General features: G+C 37.0%; 1 protein-coding gene and 1 pseudogene across 1 annotated transcript in view; both read right to left on the bottom strand.

The window, feature by feature from the left end:
- Positions 1-22,866, bottom strand: part of CYBB (cytochrome b-245 beta chain) — a 31,204-nt gene extending 8,338 nt beyond the window's left edge. Inside the window, exons 1-8 of the mRNA XM_039888169.1 lie at positions 22,716-22,866; positions 20,576-20,671; positions 19,100-19,210; positions 11,003-11,087; positions 9,183-9,328; positions 6,897-7,087; positions 3,059-3,188; positions 760-852 (exon numbers count right to left, since the gene is read on the bottom strand). Coding sequence (XP_039744103.1) covers positions 760-852; positions 3,059-3,188; positions 6,897-7,087; positions 9,183-9,328; positions 11,003-11,087; positions 19,100-19,210; positions 20,576-20,671; positions 22,716-22,760 — 897 coding nt within the window. The 5' untranslated portion in view covers positions 22,761-22,866. The remainder of the gene's footprint in view (positions 1-759; positions 853-3,058; positions 3,189-6,896; positions 7,088-9,182; positions 9,329-11,002; positions 11,088-19,099; positions 19,211-20,575; positions 20,672-22,715) is intronic.
- On the bottom strand, positions 16,043-16,161 carry LOC120581315 (uncharacterized; annotated as a pseudogene).
- Positions 22,867-24,072: the final 1,206 nt, after the last annotated feature.

The raw sequence follows: 24,072 nt of genomic DNA, 5'->3' as shown, positions 1-24,072 counted from the left end.
AATAACCCATAATAGGCTTTTGGCAATTACTTTTTGAACTAAATTGAATTAAATTAAATTTTATTTGATAAAAATAGTCTTGTCTGATGTTTCCTGAAACTATAACAGGAAGTTTCTATTTCTATTTGTTTAGTTGAATGTTCGTTTAGTTGAATGTTTATTTATTTGATGAAAAGTAGCATAGAAATGTTGGGAGAAAAGCCACTATATAATTAGAGCTAGGAGACTAATTCTAGATGCAGTTTAGTTACTAACTTGTGTGAGACTTTGGACACTTTAACTCTGATATTCTACGATTATATACAAAGCACAGAAAAAGAGGTAAAGGGGACATGGGAAATTATTTCAACCTCAATCAGACCTGCCCTTGGTTCCCTGGTTCTTTCGGCATCTGAATATTTTAAGGCTCAATGTATGTCCTTTTGGACTCACTTCTTGTGTCTCCTTTATTAACTAATCACATTATCACTCTACATCTTTCCCTTCTATACACACACACACAACGTGTTCATTTACACAAAACATTTAGGTTCATTTTTTAACAGAAAAATGTTAACTCCTAGTTTCCCCAGTTTAAAGGCCCAACCATCTGATTATCAAGCTAAGTACATTGAAATCAACTGTGGGTCATCTCTCTGCTCTAAATTTAATCAAAAGAAACTGAGTAAAAGAGAACTCTGATCAATGGTATAGAGAACTTGGATAGATTTGTTCATGACATAGTTAGATACTATTAGAAATTCCTAAACCATCCAATACCTTGGTGATGACCACTTTCTGTTGAGATCGCCAAAACCGTACCAACCTCTCACAGAGATATAGGAACATGGGACCCACTATCCATTTCCAAGTCTGTAATTAGAGCAAAAAATGGGAAAAGGATGTGTTAAGGGGTGAACATTTTATTCACAGGGACAAAACATTTTAGAAGTCAACATAATCTTTGTAGGCTTGTTTAAATATTTGATATCAGATTGGTAAATTTCTTCTATCACAGAATGTATGAAAAATATCTAAAATTAAAATAAAGTTTTGAGCCAGTAGAAATGAACATTCTCTTTGCCCACATTAGGGAACTTTATCTACAGTATGAAACTTTCCCAAGAGGAACTGTCCTCAAGAATGGGATTTCCTCCTAGTGTTGCAACAGCAGTTGCAATAACCCCACAGCAGAGCAAGGTTGGTTTCAGAATTACCATTTCTATAAAGGATATCATTTCAGCAACACCATATTTTTAATGCAACACTGCAATTGCTTTCAATTGTTATGTAGTCAAAGTTTATTCTTTTGCAAGAAGAGAAATTTTATGTAAGAATGTAGCTGTTTCTCCAATATCCTGGTAAGTTCTAAGAGCTATGCAATGCATTTGCCGAATAGGGGCAAACCCAACGATTTTCAGATTTCTGCAGATTCACCTCTTGTCAGAATCCGTGGTGTTTCAGAACACTGGAGTTACCTTGTAGCACTGTTGGCTACATAAATACGTTTAGGCAAAACAGCCAGTTAAGTTCCTAGTTTAATATCTGAAGTATCAAAGAATCTTAGAATGCAATATCATCTAAAAGATGACACTCTAGAATGGATTCCAAGAAGGAAAAAAAAGCATGAAGTGCTACTCATAGTCTCACATATGATCTTTCTATTAACTTTTTTTTAGAAACTTATTGAAACTTGAGAGCATCTAGGTTAATACCTGAAGTAGCAAAGAATTTTAGAAGATAATATCACTTAAATGTCTCCATCTCCAGCCAAAGTTGAAGAATATCTGCTCCCAGAGTCAGTAATGTTCTGCTAGTGGCCTTTGTTTTCACGGTACGGGTTTTTAAAATAGTGTGGAATCATTTATCTATTTCCTGGGTGCCACCATGGGGCCCCACTGAATGGAGCCAAGTCTTTGACATTGCTTCTGATATCCCCCTAAACCCAGAAGCTCCTTTGAGGTAGATGCCTGTTAAGGTAGTAGTACTCTGACTCCAGCTGTCTTCGAGGAAATGTGCTTTCTCCTTGACCATATGACAACCTGAAATATAGTTCCCTTTTTATCGTTTCTGTTGATATCTGCATGTAGTGGGGACAGGTCACTGACATGTCTGGTTTCTTTCATTAATGAACAAGGATGCTTAAAGATGTTAAGTCCTCAGATACCATGTTGTGTCTAGAGGAAGAGTACTTCTATGTTAGGAGAGTAGGAGGGGAAAAGGAGAAAATGGGATGGAAATTTTACCTTTATATTATACACTGCTTAATGAAAATATACTAATTCTGTTCAGAAGCCCTGTACAAATATTGATTTTTGACTAGTTTTATACCAATGGCTAGCTTGATAACCAATAAAGTATCCTGCTTGCCAAGTGGGGAAAGTATATGGCTATCACAGGGTCCACTTCTCACTCTATGGAGCAGAGATGTTGTGAATACCCAAAATGGAGCTCTTTGAAGCTCTCAACTGAAGACGGTAAATATTGCAGCATGTTTTTTCCCTTGGTCACCCTTGCCACACTCCTGCTCTACCACGTAGTGTCATTAGGTATTGATGTAAATCTGGCTGTCCAACCTCTTTTATGCCCCATAGGCTGGACCTGCTGATGCCTGAAGGCAACCCTATGTGTCACCTCACCAATTTTCTTCCCAGCTGTGAAAGCTGTATAGAAAGTCTTACTTCCTGATATTTGAAGAGACTCCTAGCTCCTTAAAGGTGATCATCTGAGCTATCCAACTCAGCTTATGAAGGAATCCCTCTGAAAACCATTAACTGGTATTATTGTGGCCCTCATCCAGAAGAGAAGGGATGAAACTTCTTGAACCCAAACAGCATTTTCAAAAACAATTCTTTTCCGAGTTTTACATCAAGATATTCATAAAAGACCAATGCAAACCTTACTCTTTAAGAAATGATTCTAGACAATAAGTGTAGCAGGAAAACGTACATACTTAAAACATTCTAGCAGTTCCATGAGATTTGTGAAGGACAACTCTATGACATTTATATGTATTTCATAGACATAGTTTGAAGATTTTGTTAATGAAACTGTAATAGCAACAATGAATTGTACATACCATAGGAGGATTTCCATAGAACTGCGGGACTGGGCATCCCTTTATTTTTCCCCAATCTGAGATGTTTTGATAACAGTGTTTTGGTACGTGCTCCAGCAAACTCTCTGGGGTCTGCCCACGTACAATTCGCCTGGGAAAAAAATGTAAGTCCAGATCATTTAGTACCAAGAAATAAAGCAAAATTTTTTTTGAGATTCTGGTAATATTTTAAGTATTTAGGCATGAGTTCCATACTTTTTATTAAGAAGTTATACCTTATTGTTCCCTCCAAATAGATTAGAGAAAGGAAAAGAAAATGTGTGATCTTCAGCAATAGAAAAGAAATATGTACAGTGGCACAAAGAATATTTATATGTAATATTACAGAGGGTAAGTTTTGGATCGTCAATGCATGTTTTCTTAAAGGGAGCATTTGTTTTTCTGTTTCAAGAATTATTTTCATTTATAAACAAACATACAAAAACAGGAAAACTGCAAACCTAACAAAGCAACTGCTAGCCCATACAGTGTCTTTTTACAAATTAGCAGTAGAAACCATCAACAAGACGAAGAGGTAAACTTCTGAACAGGAGAAAATATTTGCAAATAACGCCTCTGATAAGGGGCTAAAATCCAAAATATACAAAGAACTCATACAACTCAACAACAACAAAAAACAAATAGTCCAATTAAAAAATGGGCAGAGGATCTGAACAGACACTTCTCCTAAGAAGACATAAGTGGCCAACAGACATATGAAAAGATGTTCAACTTTACTAGCTATTAGGGAAAATCAAATCAAAACCACAATGAGGTACTACTTCACACCTGGAAGAATGGCTGTTATCAACAAGACAAATAATAATAAGCGTTGGAGAGGTTGTGAGGAAAAAGGAACCCTCATACACTGCTGGTGGGAATGTAAATTTGTACAGTCACTATGGAAACAGTATCGAGGTTCCTTAAAAAACTAAGAATAGAATTACCATATGACTCAGCAATCCCTCTTCTGGGTATCTACCCCCAAATTTTGAAAACGTATAAAGATATATGGATGTTCATTGCAGCATTATTCACAGTGGCCACAACATGGAAACAACCGAAGTGTCCTTCAATAGATGATTGGATAAAGAAGATGTGGTATATATTTACAATGGAATATTACTCAGCCATAAGAAGAGATGAAATACTGCCATTTGTGACAACATGGATGGATCTTTAGATTATCATGCTAAGTGAAATAAGTCAGAAAAAATTGAGAACCATATGATTTCACTTATATGTGGTATATAAAACTAAAAGCAACAAACAAACGAGACAAACAAAAACTGATAAACACAGAGAACAGTTTAGGGGCTACCAGAGGAAAAGGGGAGTGGGGGAGAGGTAGATAAAGGTAAACGGAGTCAAATATATGGTGAAGGAAGGAGATTTAACTTTGGGTGGTGAACACACAATGCAATATACAGATGATGTAGTATTGAATTATATACTTGAAACCTATATAATTTTATTAACTAATATAACCTCCCAAATTTAGTAAAAATAAAGTAAAAATTGAATTAAAAAATATGAAGAAATAAAAATAAATTGTCTAAATTAAACCAAAAGTTTCAAATCAATGTAAGAAGACTGAACTTTGTGGGGATTAAGATATTCTCACAGACATGAACACTGATGGTGTGTTTTTTAAAGTGCTCAGAGCCCCTTTACTTCAATAAATATTAATTGAGCAACTACTAAAACTTAAGACAATGTGGATTCAGATGGAGGGAAGGAAGGAGGGAGGAAGGAAGGCACAAAGTTGAATAAATCATGTCCCTGACCTCAATGAACATAAATGGCAGGGTCTTCAGAATATCTAATAAAAAGAGACATAAAAGGCCCTTTGAAAAAGTTTGCTTGGGGGACCTAAAATTTATTGTACCAAGGTCATTAACCATCCTTTTCTATCTCTGGGTCTTGGGGAAGAGAATTACCTTGTATGAAACATTTATTATGTGCCAGGCCTGGGGAAAGGCACTGTTTACAAATTATCTCAATTAATACTCATAACAAGCTTGAAAGGTAAGTATTAGTGCTCCCATTTCACATATGAGGAAAATGGAGGCTTAGAGAGAGTAGGTAACTAGAAACAGAATGATTTGGTGAAAACAGTTCTGGACTCAAGCCAGACAGCCTTGGTTTCAAAATCCAGGTCCTCCCCTTATTGGTGGTCTTGGGCAAGTTATTGTATTTCTTTTGAGCCTCAGTTTCTTCAACTGTAAAACTGGTATAGTAGGACCTCATCAAAAGTTTATTTTATTAATCAATTGGCATGATGCACAATGAATGCCAGACACAAAGTAAGGGTCCAACAAATGATAACTATTAAAAAGCTCTTAATGACCTAGTTCACATGGAGAGGAAGTAACAGAAAAAGAAATCTGATTTTCTCCTCTTCTCAATGCCAGGACCGGAAATTGGAAAACTTGTATTTTCTTTCCAGTTCATCTGCTATCTAGCCATGAGACTGAGCAATCAGTTAACCAGTACAAGTAGCAGATTCTCTTCAAAAGGAGAATATGGTAAATATATATCTCCTCTTCCAGGTTCCAAGAAAAATGCATACCTATGAAACTATACAAATGTAAAGTGGTGGAATTACTAAACAAGAGAGGGAAAGATATTTGTTTTTTTTTTCTCTAGGGTTCTCTGACACAGCTAGATTATGATCAAGTCCCATTTAAATATACTCAATTGCTTTTGGAGAATCAAGAGATTATTTGTCTACACAGATTTTCCAGTGTGTAGAAAGACTTGATCAGGGGGTCAGTCGGCGAGTCAATCACGAATGCACACTAGTGTTGCTCAATACTGCTTCTCCCTACCCTTCTCCTTTCAACACTTGGCCACTTCTAGACGACTTGGCTGAGCAGAGTCAATGAGTCTTAAGCATCTACTTCCTCCACCCTTAGTTATCTGGAGCCCCATTCTCACCAATGAACTTCCCCAAGCCTGCGTCTGTATGCAGGTAGGAGAATCAGCTAGTGTGAAACAGCAGAAAAAAGAAATCTGGTATTAAAGAGGATTCTCAATAAGGTAAACTTTCCCAACCACAGCCCAGTCACAGTGTGTCTCTGAGAGCATTTATCACAGTCTGCCTTAGACCACCTGGGCTCCAATTTCAGCTATGTCACTTACAAACTGGGTGGCTTGGCCTACATCTTTTACCTTTCTTTTAAGCCTGGTTCCCTGTCTACAATTTCCCCAGGAAATGGGGATAGTAAGAGCACCTCTACCTTTTGGTAATTAAAAGAAACATTTTGTGTCTATAACAAATGCTGAGAAGTTAGCTCTTACCTTTATTATATTAGAATGCTTGAAGGCAATAACCATGTATTTTTCCTTCTAGTAATTCCCACAGTTCCTGAAATCAGTTCTCATTCCCAGCTGACAATCAATAAATAATTGGCTCAGATCAAAACTCATACAGCAAACCCTTTCAAATGATTAATCATTAACATTTCTAGTTTGAGAGTTTGTCTAATATACTAGTGATTAAGCCACAGGAAACATCATTGCAGATATCCAAGACCCTACAGGACTCTCTACATGTTTTATAAGCTTCCAAAGATATTCAAACTTTGGTATATTTTCTAGCTTGCTATAAATAGTGGCACTATGCATAGCTATTAATTGAATGTAAGAAACTAAAGTAATAAAGTGCTGCTAACTGGTTTCTTTCACACTGACCTCTGCTGTTCCCTCATATTCCCTCAGAAGAGAGGTTGATCACACACAGACAAGGTCACTGTGCCTCTAACAGAGCATCGCACCTGGAAACTAAAGTACTTGGCCTTAAAGTTTAAACACTCACTCAGCTCCATGGATGGCAAGACCAATGAAGAAGATCACAAAAAGATGGTGTGTGTACCAAAACACTTCAAAGTAAGACCTCCGGATGGTTTTGGTGGAGGAAGTAATAATTAATATGAGGCACAGTGTGATAACAATTCCAGTGATGCCTGCCAATCGAGTCACAGCCACGTACAGGCCTCCTTCAGGGTTCTGTAAAATATAAATACATATATGCATTATCTGTAGGCTCTCAAATGCAGGACTACCTATATATAAAGTGTCCAGTGTGCAGGGCAATAGGTATTTTCATTCTCCCTTTAGATAACCCTAACCATCCCTCACAGAGTGATGAAGACTTGGAATAGATATTTCTCAATTTCAAAAAGTCTTACGTAGTTGAAGTGTCATAGGAAATATGAATTGATATACTGAAATAGTTCTAAGGGAGTATCGAATAAAGGAAATTAGTCTATTATAAGATGTTCTAAAAGAGGCTCGAGATCTTTCTCCCTTTGATTTGGAAATGGCCATAGTGCTTAGTTTGCAAGTTCAGGCCATGTCCAACATTTTAGGTTGCATTTTCCCAAAGGAGACTCTGAAATGAAAATTCATGGGCAAGTGATTTAAAAAGGCTGTTCTCCTGAAGAAACTGGTAAGGGAATGGTTGATGGGACAGAAAAAAGAGGAACAAGTCAAGAAAGAGGGCTATCTCAGGCCATCTTATAGACGGTAGCTTTATCCTGATGCTGCAGGGAAACTGTGGAGGGTAAGTTACACCTCAGAGTTTATCCCGACTCAAGCAAAGAAGCTGGGCTTTCACGGCTTGTACCCATCAGTTATTGGCTAATGGCTACCCTGGGAGAAGTAGCTATCCACGCCGTTCCAGATCTCTGATCTGGGCAAAGGGACTCCAATAGCCCCAGGGCGGTCCTCTGAGGAAGACACACTTGTACAGGAAATTGAAAGTGAAAGCATGCAGAAGGGTGGAGGAGCACAGACACTGTAAAAATGATTCAAAGAGATGTGGGCGCAACGTGGCAGTATTGGCTCACTCACCTAGTATGTTCACAATGCCACCCTTATATATCATTGTACAGTGAACAATACAAAAGAGAAATTACCCAAGACATTATAGAGAAAGAATTCCTGTTTTGTTTGATGCTATTTCATTCTGTCCCTAAGTAGACCAGGCAAGTTTTCTCATGTCAGCCTGAGGGTAATTATTTCTGCAGAATTAAGGGATTTTTCTTGCAAAATTTTCTAAACAGAAGGAAACATGTTTGGAATTCGGTGTATAGTAAAGTGATTTGGCCGTCCCCCCAAGCCACGGGCCCATAAATATAACTTGGAGCTTTTCCCTCTGAGTTTAGGAAGCTTCGACAATTGCTGGAAGGAAAGAAGTCCTTGCCTATGGATACCCTCAAATGGCTGCCCCTGGAGGACCGCTGAGTTACTCCCAGCGCACTATGCTTCTCAAGAAATGAAAATTAGCAGACATAGGCCAGCCCTTAGATGTTGTAGGTAAGGACAAAAGCATCACTGACAGTTGTCAGCTGTTGGCTGGTCTGGTACTAAAATCTAGGTTGGAGTGTTCCCTATATCACAAAAACAATTTCGTAGAACGGCAGCGTCGTTGTGTGACTGTTACAGAGTGAGGCAAAACTAAGAACAGTCCAAAATCATGTCTGAACCAAGACAAAAACATGGGTGACTGCTGCTTCTTTACTTATTACAGATTTAGCCCGTGCTATGCCCTTGTGCCTCCTAGAAAAAAATTAAAATACCAAATCCTAGAACCACCCCCAATTCCTGACCATTCCTGATCCAGAGCAAATCTTTGCTTCCTTAAGCCCCTCTCAAATTATCTAACACAAGTCCAAATCTTATAGCAAGCCTCTCTTAACATGCTCTTGAAATGCCCCAGACTTCCTCATGGTATGGGGTTTCTTTTGCTGCAGTAAGTAATTAAACCCAACTTTGTTCAACTAAATGTGTGTTACTGGCTTTCTTTGACTGTTCGGCCTCATCATGGTGAGCTTGAGTTACTCCAAGCTCCACCCACACACATTCTCACAGGTGAGCTTAACGAACTGGAAAACATCTACTGACTCTCCGTACACGGGATCAGAAGTATGGGACACAGTTTCTCTGTACTCATTTTCTTAGAACCCAGAGACGTGTTCCTCTGATAGTCAACTTTTGTCATTGCTGTTGTTCTGGCTAAGCAAAGTTCTTCATTCACTGAAATCTAGTCCTCAGTTTTAACGATCTAGGAAACATCAAAATCAGCAAATAAGAGGCTTACCTTGATTCTCTCTCGAGCAAAATTGAGGTAAGTTTCACCAGGCTTATCTCCAATGTCAGAGAGTGCTATTGAGTAAGGATCAGAATTGTTGACTCGGGCATTTACACACCACTCCACATTAAATAGATGTGCAATGGTGTGGATCGCTAAAGAGGGCAGAAAAGAGAAACAAAGAGTGAAAGGTGTGCACGATTTTACTGTAAGCTGGTTTGCCTATGATCTCTGACTCTATGAAAAGTTACAAGGAGACACAAGGATGGCCAAGGACACTTATAAACAAGAACTGGGTCTCCAGGACCACAGAGGCAAAGCAATTCTAGTGGGTAGGCTATTCTCTAGTTGTGTGATTGTAGGCAAATCACTTAACCTCTCTGGTCTTGGTTTCCTAGTTTGCTAAATGAAGGTGTTGAACTACATCATCCTGAAGACCCAACCAAGTTCTAAGATTCTACAAAATAACCTTGGTCTCTGAGGATGTTTAGATATGTTCTCATTGTCTCTCTCCACCTGATATATTTGTGCTCAAATAAGAAGACTCTCCTGCAACGCATGCCTTTGGTTGTTCCATTCACCTGACTCTGACATTATTCCAGAGAGAGATGACAAAATTATATTAAACTGATACAAATCGATGGCCATAAGAAGGAAACTCTTTTTTAAAAATTTCATTCTTTATTAACACTTACATAGGACTTACTAGATGCCATAAGTGCTTTATAATCACTTAATCGTTATGAGCCAGTGATGTAGATACTATTATCATTTCATTTTACAGATAAGGAAGCTGAGGCATAGATTGCTTTAAAATATTGCCCAAGGTTAGCAAGCTAGGAAGTTGCAGAGTTAAGAAGCAAATGCAAGCAGTTTGACCCACAAACCCGTGCTCTTAACGGTTATACTATGTTGCTTTCTAACAAGATTTTATCATACATTTCACTTTTGAAACTTTTCATTTACAACAGCTGAGAAAGCCTGCATGATCTACAAGCAAGAGATGAGAAGCTCATTTGAGTGCCTGCAATCTAAATCTATTTTACTCAGATTAGGGACAAGACTCTTAAAGGCAGAGTAAAAGTCTATTATGTTCATCACTGTGTATGTATGCATGCCTACTGTCTGGCACATCAACTATATATTAAGTGACTTAATGGAGATTTGATAAGGGTCGCAGACACATTCCTTCTTTCTTTTTTCTCTTTTGAATTGCATTTTTAATTGTATAATTGGCTTACAACATTACATAAGTTTCAGGTATATCATAAGGATTTGATACTTGTATATATTGCAAAATGATCATACAATAAGTGTAGTTAACATCCATCACCACACATGGTTATAGAATTTGTTTGTTTGTGATGGGAACTTTTAAGATCTACTCTTTAGCAACTTTCAAATATGCAATATAGTATTATTAACTATAGTTGCTATACCGAATACATCCCTTCTTGTGCCAATGCCACCACCACAAATCTACATGTTCAAACAAGTATTTTTTAAATGAATGAATAAAAGCTATCATATGTGGACTAACAAACATTTTTTATATTAAAAAGGGTGAAAAGGGGCAAAGACACAGGAATTTTATCAGAAGAGGCTAAGGATAAAAAAGTATTAGGATATGAGGGAATAAATCCTAATATTGGAATGGCAGAAATAAGGGTGAATATTTTTAAACACAACTCATTAAAAATACAACATATCTAATTGCCACTTAATATGCCTATAAAGGCTGATCTCCTATTTTAAAAAGTATCTAAGAAGAGAGGGAGCTTTCTGGTTCCAAGTTTTCTTCACAATCTCAAATATCTTAATAAGCTTACCAGTATGAAGGGCAATCATCCACGCCACCATTTTATGAAAGGTGAGGTTCCTGTCTAGTTGTCTTCGAATTCTTGTTGAGCAGCACTTCGGATTAAAGAGAAAAGAATGAAATAGTACTTGTTAACAAGAAGATTTTTTCTGTGCTAGGCATTAGATACATATGATTTCATTTAATTTTCACAGCCACCCTAAAAACTATACCATTCCATAGATGAGAAAACAGGCTCGAATAGATGTAGTCATCTTCCCAAGGTCGAACAGCCAGTAAGTGGCATAGTTGGCTTAATCAGTATGTTTTATGTTCTCTTACCAGTGACATAAAGTCTCTCTCGGAATCCGTTGCTTAATTGTATAAAATATGAATTTGTACAGAAAACATATCTAACCACATAATTTCTAGTTCAGATTAATTTATTTAATAAACAGAGGATATAGAAATTAACAAAGGACAAGCCTGCCCTCGAAGATCTAATAGTCTAATGGGGACACAGACAAGTGTACAGCTCTAGGACAAGTGAATAGTTTTAGAATTCGACTCTTCTAGGACATACTCTATGGGGGTAGAAAAAATAGTTCACCTGTCTATGTTGATAGAGATAACATCACAAGGAGAGATCATTAAAAAAAAATAATAGCACAAATAATAATAGTTAATATTTACAAAGAGCTTATGCAAGGAGCTGCTTTAAGTGTTTCACGTGCATTGACACATTTCATACTTATATCAATCCTATCAGGGAGGTACCATTATTATTACTGTATAACACATGAGAAAACAAAGGCAGAGAGAGGTTACCTTGCCTTAGGTTGCATAGTTAATAAGTGGCAGAGCTGAGATTTAAACTCAGCCTGTCTGATGTCAAAGATATCAATATTCTGATATTTCATACCTTATATGAATACTTTGACATTAAAAATAGTATTTTGGTCAATATGTTAATTTAACTGCCCTAATGGCATACATAAGAAAACGCGGGTTTGAATCTGGATTCAGGTAATTGCCCAAAGTAGAAAAGAAAAAACAAAACCTAGTTTATGGCTGAATCAGAGCTTTGCCCTCCTGAAAACTGGTCAAATGCTCACTCTGGCTGTTTTGTTCCCGAGACTAGATGTACTGCTATTGAAATTCAGAGAACTTTTAGGAGGCTAGTGTGAAGTGCCAAAAATAAACAAACAAACAAATAAACAAAAAAACTTTAGGTATTATAAATATCTGGGTCTAAGGTATTCAATTTAAATATAAGGGTTTACTTATTTTTAATAAAGTGTTCTGATTTTATAGAAAAATGTAATTGTGTGAAAAACTGTGTTTATTTCACTATTTCTCAGTTAGCTACCTTTAGGGAGGGCAGGCTGTTTGAACCAGGAGAGCAGATTCCTGGACCCGCAGAAATAGAGTGAGGAAGATATTGAGGATTTCAGAAAAAGGAAAAAAAGAATTAACCTTCATTGAGTGCCTCATTTCATGCAATAAGTATTATTGTTCTCATTTTACAGTTAATGAAACTAAAGCTAAATCTCATGTCGGATGGAATCCAGTCTATTCGTCTTTAAAGGTTCATGCCCTTTTCCACCAAACCAAATGTAAAGATATAGTTATTATTATTCTACCTGTCTAAAAACCCAAGACAAGAATTTAAGTGTAAGTATTCTATCTGGAAGGTGATCACAGAAGACAAGGTTAGGGTAAGTAAGACTAGGAAGAGAAGGAAACCAATAAAGGGTGTACTATCTTATCAGCTGCCACTGTCATATCATATATCAGTGGGCTCTCTGATCAGGGAACTCTGGGAGACTGTGTAGAACATGCTTTAGAGTTCTCATTTTGTTTTCTTTCCTAAAGAGTTAGGAACCTTGGGTATTCATCCAACAACTTGCATCTATGACTGCCTGAGGGTTGTTCCCAGGGCATCAGCACCCTGGCATTTCAGGCTTGCCCCAGGAGAGGGTTGAAAGAAAATCCTCTGGCAGAGAAAGACTGGGGCTTCCAGAAGGCAGCTGTTCCATGTATTGGAACTGACATTGTGAAGGGAATATGGGTGGAACGCCAACAGCATCAGCTATCACTGAGCTCAGCAGTGACTCAGGATCTCAAAACAAGGGTTTCCTGTTTGAAATCACTTATTTTATATTTATGTTGGTGAAAAATCGACTGTCCTTGTTTTCTTATATAGCCTTGTTATCTTTTGTGTTTGTTCAAGTTCTGTGCTTTGTTTTACTACTTTGGATTCTTTACAATTTAAAGGAAATATCTTTTTCCTGTTTCCCAATCGTTTCTTAGAGTCCTTGTGGTAGGCAGAATTCTAAGATGATTCTCAATGACCTGATACAATCTTTTTTTCCTTAAGTGTGGGTGGGGACCTGACTTATGAATATGATAGGATGCCACTCCTGTGATTTTGTTACATTATATGGCAAAAGGGACTTTGCAGAAGTAATTAAAGTCCCAAATTAACCTTAAGAGAGAGACAGATTATCTGGATAAACCTGACCCAATCAAATAAGTCCTTTAAATCAGAGTCTAGAAGTCAGAGATTCAAGGCATGAGAACTATTTGATGCACTGTTGTTGGGCTGAAGATGTAGGAGGCTGTTACAACCAAGGGCTTGGCGCCCAACACACATAGAAGCCAATACTATGGCATTGGCTTCTGAGAAAAGAAAAGGCTCTTATCTGAGAGTTGACTGGCAAGAAGACAAGAGGCAAGGCTCAAATCTGCTTCCCAATCCCGAGTTTGGGGGCAGGATTTTAAGAGATTTCAGCACCGAATCTTCCTAGACATTGGACCCTTTGTGTCTGAAAGATTTCTGGCGCTCAGTTTCCAGTCATGTCCTGGTCCTTTAGTTCCATCAGTGGGGTGGGTGGGGAGTATTTAAGGGTTCACAAGTGTTACTTATGAGTGGTGTAAACTTTAGTTCTGGGTCTTGTTAATAAAGGATAGGACCAGTTTGAGCTGATTCTGCAGTTACAAGGCCACATGACAAGCACTACAGGGATATCTAGGATCTGAGAGTGGCCCTTGGATGATCATCAGCAAGGAGACAGGGACCTCAGTCCTACAACTACAAGGAACTGAATTTTGCTAAGAGGAATGAATTTGGAAGATTTTTACCCAGAGTTTCCATATGAGAATTCAGCCCAGTTGACACCTTGATTCCAGCCTTGTGATACCCTGAGCAGAGAACCCAACCACAGGATGCTGGACTTCTGACCTACAGAACTGTTTGCTAAAAAATTGGGGTTGTTTTAAGCCACTGTGTTTGTGGAAATTTATTACACAGCAATAGATAATTAATACAGTCCTTATTGGAGTGATGGAACACGATTGGAAATTAGTAGGGTCAGAAAGCAGCACTGAATTACATTTCAGACAGCAAGTTTTGCCATGAAATAAATATACCTGTGTTGTATTACAGCCCTACCACATAGCTTTGTGACATTGAACAATGTACTCAATTTCATTTCCTCACTTACATATTTATCATAGTTATTCTCACTTAGGTCTTTTTCATAGATTCACTGAGAGGTATTTAATAAATATTTTTATTTTTAATATCATTATTTAACTTTTCATTTAGTATGGCTTGGATCCCCAGCTAGAAGGTAAGCTTCCTGTATGCAGAGCAATATGTCATGTACTTTCTAAAATCTTTTCATAATCATTTAAATGAATTAAATTTTCACTGTCCTGGAATCTAAGATGATTATTCTAAACCTAAAGAGATATATTTAGCCACATATTTATACTTGCCACACAGTTTTCTTTCCTACTTCCTGACAAATCATTCTGAAACTCTTGGGGAAGAAAGATATACTGGCTTCTCCATCCTGATTTTGAAGAAAAGGAATGTAGTTTTGTCTTGGTCTGTACATTGTCTACATAGTTCTGTCCTTATCATCAACATGGATTATCAAAAATATCAAATAGATTTCAATGCCCCTTAACAGCCAGAGCAACAGAACCTTAGAGAAAAATAAAGCGAATGCCAGAACAATGGAGAGATGTGCTTGGGAAATGCAAGGTCCATTCAGTAATACTCTGATCTTAATAGGTAATTTTTTTTAAAGCTAGTTAATGTGAAACAAATACATTTTATTAAAAGGAAAAAAAAATAGAGGCTATTAGTCACCAATGGGCCAGTGGAATGGATCAATCTCTAATTTTTCCCAGCTACCATCCACAGCGTGGTCGAGTTTGACAAAAAAAAAAAATCCAAAGAGAAGCCAGATGTCATGCTTATATGGGGTTTCCAGATACAATTTCTTTACCATTTCTTGAAAAGGGGGCAAGACAGACAGTTGGTGGGTGAGAAGACAGACAGTTGGTGGGTGACAGTTGCTGCCTGTGACTGTCCAGGGCTTTTTTGTTCCTCTCCACCACACAGGTATAATTTTTATGCTTTTGAGTCACTTCTGAATTATTGCCAGCCGCCTATAAATTACCAAAGCTGCCATCATGCCCCATATCTTCCTCACTGAACCACCTCTTAGCTTTTGGCCTTTGCCTCCTAAATGGAAGTTTCTGTGTTACTGTCAACTAGAGCTTTGCCCGATCTCAATAAACTAACATTCAGCTGGAAGGGAGATTACTGAGTCATCTCAGCAGATTTCTATGCTCTATGCAAACTACAAGAAAAAAAAATTCGAAAAACTGAGAAATGGACCTAAAAAGAAGTACACATTTAATGGGGTATAACATGAGTTTCTGTAACATGAGTTAGTTACAGAAAATTAAAAATTCTATTTTAGGTACCCCTGGTCTCACCACACACGCCATGAATGAATCTGAATAAGATACTCATGTGCAATTTGGGAGAAAATGCAAAAGCCAGCCTTGAAGCTAACAAAACTCAGGGGAAGAACCTGACAGTATTGTCCAAACCTGGCGGCAGTAGAATGTGATAAATATGAAGAACACTACTTTATTTGTACAGCACTGTTTACAATTTTCAAATTATGTGTTTATTCTTTATCTCCTTCATAAAACTTTAAGCTCCTTGAGCTCGTAGCCCATCTATGTTTTATCCTTTTTTTGTTAACGCAGACAGTACTCGGTCTTCCTAGGTGGTCTCCCAGCCAAGTACTAACCAGGCCTGATCCTGCTTAGCTTTCGAGATCAGAAAAGATCGGGCACGTTCAGGGTGGTATGGCCGTAGACTATGTTTTATTCTTTACTCATCATGTTTCCCCAGTGCTTAGCACATATCTGGCACTCATTAAATATTTGTTGACCTCACTAGTTGACAGGCTTAATCAACTAATATACTTTTAGAAGGTCATATTCATTCTTACATTTGCATTTTCCCACCTTTTTCTTTTCAGCTAAAAAGAAAACAAAAGAACTATGAGACAGGAAGTCCAAGAGACTTGCCCTAGACCACATGGTTAGAGAAAGAACCACACTGAGGGTTTCTGACTCTGACTATATAAGGTTACGAATAGGAGCTCATTCTCTCACCTTCCTATATCTTTCTGATTTTAAGACTAGGACTTCCATCCAGTTAGAACTTAGCTTCTGCATGGCAAGTTGGGGTTATGCTGAGCCCCATCCTTCCACATGTCCCTCAACAAAGTAGGCTGAGTCTTTACCCCAGTCTTTCTGGGCTGAGTCAAACCTGCAGCTTTCTTTCTCCAGGTAACCAGAAGGATTATAAAGCAAAGTCTAAATGATTAAAACCACTAGAAACTGAATGAAAGTCCTGTGACTGTTTAATTTGCATAGTGTCTTACTAACCAGTCCTTGAAATTACAACATCCTTGCCAATTCTAGCCTAGGCTATTTAGCATGCTCAAACATTCATCTATGTGATGGATTTTCTAAGATCATAACAGCACTACAGTATAGTTTTATGTTTAGGTCACAGTAGGAACGTGAATGGACTCTGGGGGTACAATGACCTGAGTTTGAATCTCAACACTCTCATTTAATTTCATCTTCACCTCACTGGATTTATGTGCAGATTTCATGAGGTGAGGTCTATGAAGACTCAATAAGTGGTAGCTATTATGATTTTCAACATTAGTCACAACACACTCATTTTAAACCCAATCAGGAAATAAATTTCATTTGCAAAGTTCTGATTTTAAAAATGTATATTCTTTTACAAATAGGTCTCTCTGGTCACAAAGCTGAGCTTCTCTGCAATTTGAATAGCAGCCTCATTTCATCCCTGTCTTTAGAGACCTTCATGAGGATTTTCCCTCCTGGATCACAGGAAGCCTAAAAGTGGCCATTGCAACATGCACTGATCACGGGGCATGGTAGCTCAACGGCAGTGCAATTTGGGCCTGTGGAGTAACAAGGATTTCCTAACAGGCCATCCTAGTGAAAACATTGCCTGTTTCTCAGGGCTTACTTCCTCTAAATACACAGTATTCGAACAGGGGGCAGGAGAAGAATAAAAATTAATCATGTTTCCTTAAAAACGAAAGGCTACAGTACATGGGCTTCATTTAGCAAATGTTTACTGGGTACCTACAGTATACCAGACATTGTACTTTACAAGTGGCTCATCAGTAAAACTTTCAAGCAAATGAAATTTATCTTCTGTGGTTTCCTAGGTTGAGAAGATTATTTGGAAATACTTGTAATCATTGTCTACTGTTAGTTGTAGCCTGCTGATCTTGTATCAGTAAATCAAGTGTTGTATAGTTCTTAAATAAAAAAAATTTCCACTTAGGATCAATGTGAATTTAGTATGACTAGAAAAAATAAGGCAGAGTTCAAGACGAGTTCTACTTGTTATTGACAGTTTAGACAACTTTTCTTCCCCCAAATATTCTGTGATCACCAAATTAGGCATTAACTCCTCAGCTATATATTTGAGGTCCCAGTTTACTAGCCAATCTCCAGCTTCCTCTCCAGCCTTACCCCAGACATCTGCCCTTTACAATCCCTACATTGCCATCAAAGTAGATTGCTTGCTGCTCTCCTCTAGGAATGATCTCTACTTAATAGGTAATTTTCTTAAAAAGCTAGTTAATATGAAAATCATACATTTTACTAAAAAAGAAAACAGAAGCTACTAGTTACTAATGAGTCAGTGGAATGGGTCTCACCAGGGCAATCCATCCCTAACTTTGGAAGAGCTACCCTCTTTGATGTGGTCAGGAATGGCAAAAAAGTCCAAAGAGAAGCCAAAAGTCATACTTATTCAGGCTTTCAAGAATACAATTTCCTCACCATTTCCTATGCTTTTGCCTACACTATTTTCTTCAAGTACAATGTCTTTCTCTCTCATTTATATCTCCTAGAGGCTTATTTTATCTTTTTACGCCCATATCCAATGCCATCTCTCCAAGAAGTCTTTCTTCATCCCCCTGCCCCATCTCATTTCCTCTGCCTTCTATTCCCTGTAGCTCCTTATTTGTACCATTTTATGAAACCCATTTATTTGAGTATGTGTCTAGATTGTAAGTTCCCTTTTTCTCATCTTTGTATAATAATATCAATAAGAAATTTATATACTACTTAATAGGTTACAGAAGTTCTTCCTACATAATCTTTTTTTTTTCTTCTAGCATAATACATTCAGGGGATCACAAAATTGTTGAAATGAGGGCGAAAGGAGCCCTGGGCATTTAGAAAACTCTGAATTACTCAATTGCATGGACCCAACACCTCTTAATCACATTCACTACAGTGTGACTCATTGTCCACTGGTTCCATCTGCTTGGGATATTATCCACAGAAGGTATTTTCTCTGACTTAAAATTTTTGAAAAACATGGCACTGTAAGATTAATTCCCAAATTTCACATCAGCCTCATAAAACCCTGTTCATTTACACACACACACACACACACATAATATTATATATGTATGTGTATGTAATGCACATGTGTTTTATTGCTATTATTGAGGTATAGGTTGATTCATTGTTGTCATTTTAATATCTGTTCAAGGTTAAATGGTTGACCCAAGGAGTTCCATCAACAAATAATATAGAAATAAATTACAGAATCAGGCATGGCTTGGCTCATGAATATTCTACAGAGGCTGAAATCCTCATAAATCACCAATTTGCTTTTCCCAAGAAAGGGCATTTAGCCTTTGAAAGTTCGAAGAAGTCAAACGTTCTAAATGTTTGCTCTTACCGCACTGGAACCCCTGAGGAAGGAGAGCAGATTTCGACAGACCGGCAGCAGAATCAGCATACAGTTGAAATTCAGGCAGGCTGCAGGGGCCCTGGCCAATGCCAGTGCTGACTAGAAGAGGCAGGAGAGGGAGCAGATGACAGCCTGTGAGCACAGAACACCTCCCCTTCCTTAATTCCCTAAGGTTCTCAGCATGAGGCCCACACACCAGAGATATCAAGTAATCTGGAAAGGAAGGTCCTTTTGAGCTAAGAGTTTACCTTTAGGGTCTGCTGGGACCCTTCGTTTTGATCCGGCCCTTACCCCCACCCAAACATTTTATTATGAAAATTTTCAAACATAAAGAGAATTTGAAATCATTTCACAATGAATACCTGTTTACCCATCTCCTGGATTCCATCTTCTACATTTCACTATGCTTACTTTATCACGTATCTATCTATCCACCCATTCCTCCATCAACACATCTTATTTTTGATGCATTTCAAAGTAAATTGCAGACATCAGTTCACTTCCTCCTAAATACTTAAGCATGCATATCGTTAACTAGAGTTCAGTATAGAAATGGTTTTTTTTTTTAAGGAGCTTTGCTTAGCACTTAGACTTATCTCAATAATAACTTAAGCTGGTATGATATAATGCTTTGGTGTTATAATTGTCCTTTGAAATACCTAAAGAAGTTGCATGTTTTCGTGGGGGAAGAGACATCATCCTTATTAGCGTCAACCTGAATGAGTTAACAACAACCATAATAAATGTAGTAAAATGATATAACTATTTATACGTATGATTTATAATACATATTATAATTAGTATTGTTAAGTAATGAATTCATGGTTTCAGGATGATGTAGCAAATGATATGTTCTGAGGGTAGCTGTAATTGTAATTATTTTCATCTATGATGAAGAAGAGACCTGGCAGTTCAATGAAACAGAATACTAATGGATCCAGGAAATGTTGGGGGCCTTCGCTCTGCTGGCTTAGTCAACAAATATGACTCTTGGGCAAGTTCCTCAAATGCTCCATATGTAGGAAGAGGCTTATTTCCTGAAGATAGTTTCATAACATGTCATTAGGAGCAGGGTTCTCCATGCATAAAAGCGGTAGGAATCAGATAATTTAGAGAACATGAAAAGTCTCATTTTGTCCCACCTGTGTCACCCTTGGATTGATCTTTTCAACCTCGCCTTTCATTACAGAGCCAGTATTAGATTTCTCCTCTAAGCTAAACACGTCTCCAGTTGTTTTTGGGAGGGGAGGGATGCTTCTGGGACCTTCTGCCACACTTTTGTTTGTCCCATACTGGAAGGTCTAAAGACTCTTGCTGAGGGGGTTGCAATGGAGGGAGTGAGGTTGATGGTACTGTTTGGGTTGGTCAGAATATTTACTGAAAATATCAAAAGGAATATAAACAAGAATCTTTGATTTAAAATGTGAACCAGTCAATATTGCATGAGATGAAACTTATACTTACCCCAAGAAGCTTTCGAGTGTAAAAGTACTTATCTTGAAGATCATAAACCTGGTAGTACCAGACAAAGAGGAAGACGTTCAACCCCAGCCATACCAGCTGCACAAACAGAAACAGTTGCGTGAAGTTTTCACATTTTAATAGGTGGATTTCACACAAGATTGGCATCAGACCAGGGTTAGGAATTCTTGAAGTCCAGCCTTTGACACAACTTTACACAAAGCTGGATATAACCATTTTAGAGCCAGCTCTCTCTTACTTCAGTGTCACCATACTTCTCTGATTTAACCTTTCCATCCCATTTTGTTCCCCATAACTGCTTTACTACTTGACCAGTATGCCAAGTTATCAGTCGATCTCCCCTCCATTCTTTCTCCTCCTCTTTTCTTCTTAACCTTAGATAGATAGATAATAGCAGGTGACTCTTCTTAAAAAGAGAAGGGAAAAAGAATATGTTGCTCTGTAGTTCCCTGCACCAGCATGACACTTGTTCTACTCTCACAGGTACTGATTACCTCCTTTCATCACATAGCATCCCACCCCAGCTAGTGGGAGTCTCAGCAGCTAAAATGTCAAATCTTTAATTCTATTTGGTAAGTTTTGCTTAACTTTTGAAGGAGAGGATATTGAGCACGAATGAGGGAGTGAGGGGCATGGACTTTTTAAAAAGAGACACCCTTCTAGATTGTGACTGCTTATTTCATCCGAAGCACTGACCGCATCAAGTGGTGACACTGCTCAGTCCTCTACCTTCAGCTCCACAGTAATTTTTTTCTTAACTGTGCTTTGAAACTACTAAATGTCCATGGAGACCTGAGAACAGTCTCTCTTTTAAAAGACAATACTAAAACAACATCTCTATTCCCTAATCCTGTCATTCTTACTCTTGCTTTTCAAGCTGTGCTTTCACTTTCAAATGAGTATGTGAGTATATAATTTAGATTTCATTTCCTGGGGAAAATTATGGTAGAATCTAAAAATATAATTTGAACTTTTTTCTATAGGAGCAATCTGTTTTTAAAATGGTGATAAGAAATCAAGGTAACGGTTCTGAGTCCTCAGAAGAAATCTATATTGCATTAGAATGTTGGTTTGGCTTTTTTAAATGACAAAATATTTGTTATTTTAATTATATTTGTGCCACTAATTTCTCTCTACCTTAAAAACTCAAAGACTCGATATTTACATTGTGATAAATTCTTTCAAAAGTTTCATTTATAAGAGTTCTTTTTAACAGCTTTCATTGGATATTTGGAAAGGATAGTTATAAATCACATTTCTATCTTCCCAATTGTCCATGATTGCTTTGTTGAGACCACCATCGTAAAATAACAGTTGATTTTTGTTATGTGAAAAACTAAAGAAAATAATGTGTCTATTCGAAAATTAGCTATATCTTTACTTACAAAAATTGTTTCTCAAGATAGATTATACTGATTTATATATATAATCATATATAACATATATCATATATATGTTATATATATATACGATTTATATATATAATCATATATAACATATATCATATATACGTATATATGAATCTAGATATCTAATTTCAATTCCTTTCCCTCGAATTTTTATAAACCTTATAAATAACTCAATTTATATCAGAGAGAAGAAGGTATTTTTCAAAAAGAAACACAGTTAATAACTTTAATTATTTTTGGCGTAATTACTGAAATAAAGGCCAACTTTCCACATATGAGTCAGTCTTGTACTTGTTACTTGGAAAATAGTATAAAATTTCAATTTCCCGTTTTTGAAGTAGTATAAACACATAAAAAGTAGAAATTTGCCTTGGAGTAAACATTAATAAACAACTCAGACTCATATCATTATCACGAAATATCTTCTACTCCCTCTGTGAAATGCTGGCTAATTTAGTACTCCTAAAAACTCAAGAAATGAACTAGGTGAAGTGACCCCCAGTTATAATCTTTTCAATAATAAATTTGTTAGAATGGACTCAGTCTGCTTATAAATGAATGTATTTTCACACAGTAAATCAGTTTCAACACAATTTCTCAAAGAAACAAAAACAAACAAACAAACAAACAAATACAAAAGTTTTGTTCTATTTTAGTTTCCAAGAGAACCCAGACAAGTCAGAGAATTCATAATATATCTTATTGGTACTTACAATGACAAAGATGGAGAGCCCCTCATTCACAGCCCAGTTCCCCATGGTGGCAGAGGTTCAATGCCTTGTGTCTGTCTGTCTTTCTTCTCTGCTATGCTTCTTCTTCTCATGAGGAAATGAAAACAGCGCCTTGGGGCAATCTGTGTCCTTTTCAACTATCAGAAATTAGCTAATCATTGGTCAACTGAAAGGCTCGTTTTCACAAAAAATTTTGATCTTTAAACCACAAAAAGCTAGAGAAAAGGGGTCTGTGTAATGAGCCAATCAAATCTAAACATAGTGAGAAATGAATGAAACTAAATTCTACAACTGAGAGAGAAATAACAGTGTAATTCATGAGATGTATTTTATACAGTGAATTAACTTTTTGACTAATAAGTTATCAACTAGAAATTTTTAAAAAATCACCCAACTTGCCATGACTTTGTGCTGGGTGAAAAATATTAAATAGGTGTGGTATCTTTTAAAGGCTGAAGCAGCATTTTCAGTCTTATTGAGAAAAATAATAACAATAGTGATGGTTGATATTTTAGAATGCTTACATTGTGCCAATTTTCTAAGATATGTATGTATGTGTGTACATACACACATATATATGCACACACATATACGTAAATATGAGTTGATACATATGTGTATATTACATACAAAGACACACATATATAAATTCAGTTTGCATAATTCATTTGATTTTAACAGTTCAACCTGTATAATATAGGTTCTATTATTATGATTACATTTACAGATGAGGAAACTGAAGCCCAGAGCAGCTAAGTTATTTGGCCAAGGTCACACAGTTAGGAAATAGTGGAGCTGGGATTCAAAACCCAAGCAATTTGGCTATACTTTTAACCATGATACTAGGAAAAAAAAAGCCTGACTATGCCAACCTCATCCAAAATCACTCCAAATACACTATAGGAAATGAAAATATAACAAATACACTAACACGTTGAGATGACTATAGTGTTCCCAGGCAGACATTTCATCCTATAGGCTAGATATATAAACAGAGTCAGAACAAAGGTAGGTCAGATGTGGTAGATGCCAAAAGCCAGATTTTGCATTTTTTTTTGTCTGACTATTACCCAGTCTTCAGGACATGAAAGGGATAAGAGGGCAGGATGGCAACTCCACTATGAGATCAAAGTTGACTAATTGTACATGGGTTACTTATTAGAGAGGTAAAAGAAGAAATTGGAGGAACAAAAGGGAATGAGAGAAGAAAAAAGAAAAGGAGAGGCATGAACTCTTTTGGTTGTTGTCTACTTGAGATAGCCTCCAGAATTATGACAATTAGTAAAATAAAATAACATTTTTTTTCTTTTTAGTATCTAAAGAAAGATATTCAACTGTG

This window comes from Pteropus medius, unplaced genomic scaffold, assembly GCF_902729225.1.
Source record: "Pteropus medius unplaced genomic scaffold, Ma_sr-lr_union100, whole genome shotgun sequence".
Classification (NCBI taxonomy): domain Eukaryota; kingdom Metazoa; phylum Chordata; class Mammalia; order Chiroptera; family Pteropodidae; genus Pteropus; species Pteropus medius.
Note: the sequence above shows the minus strand (reverse complement) of the source record. Positions and strands in the feature narration are given on the sequence as shown.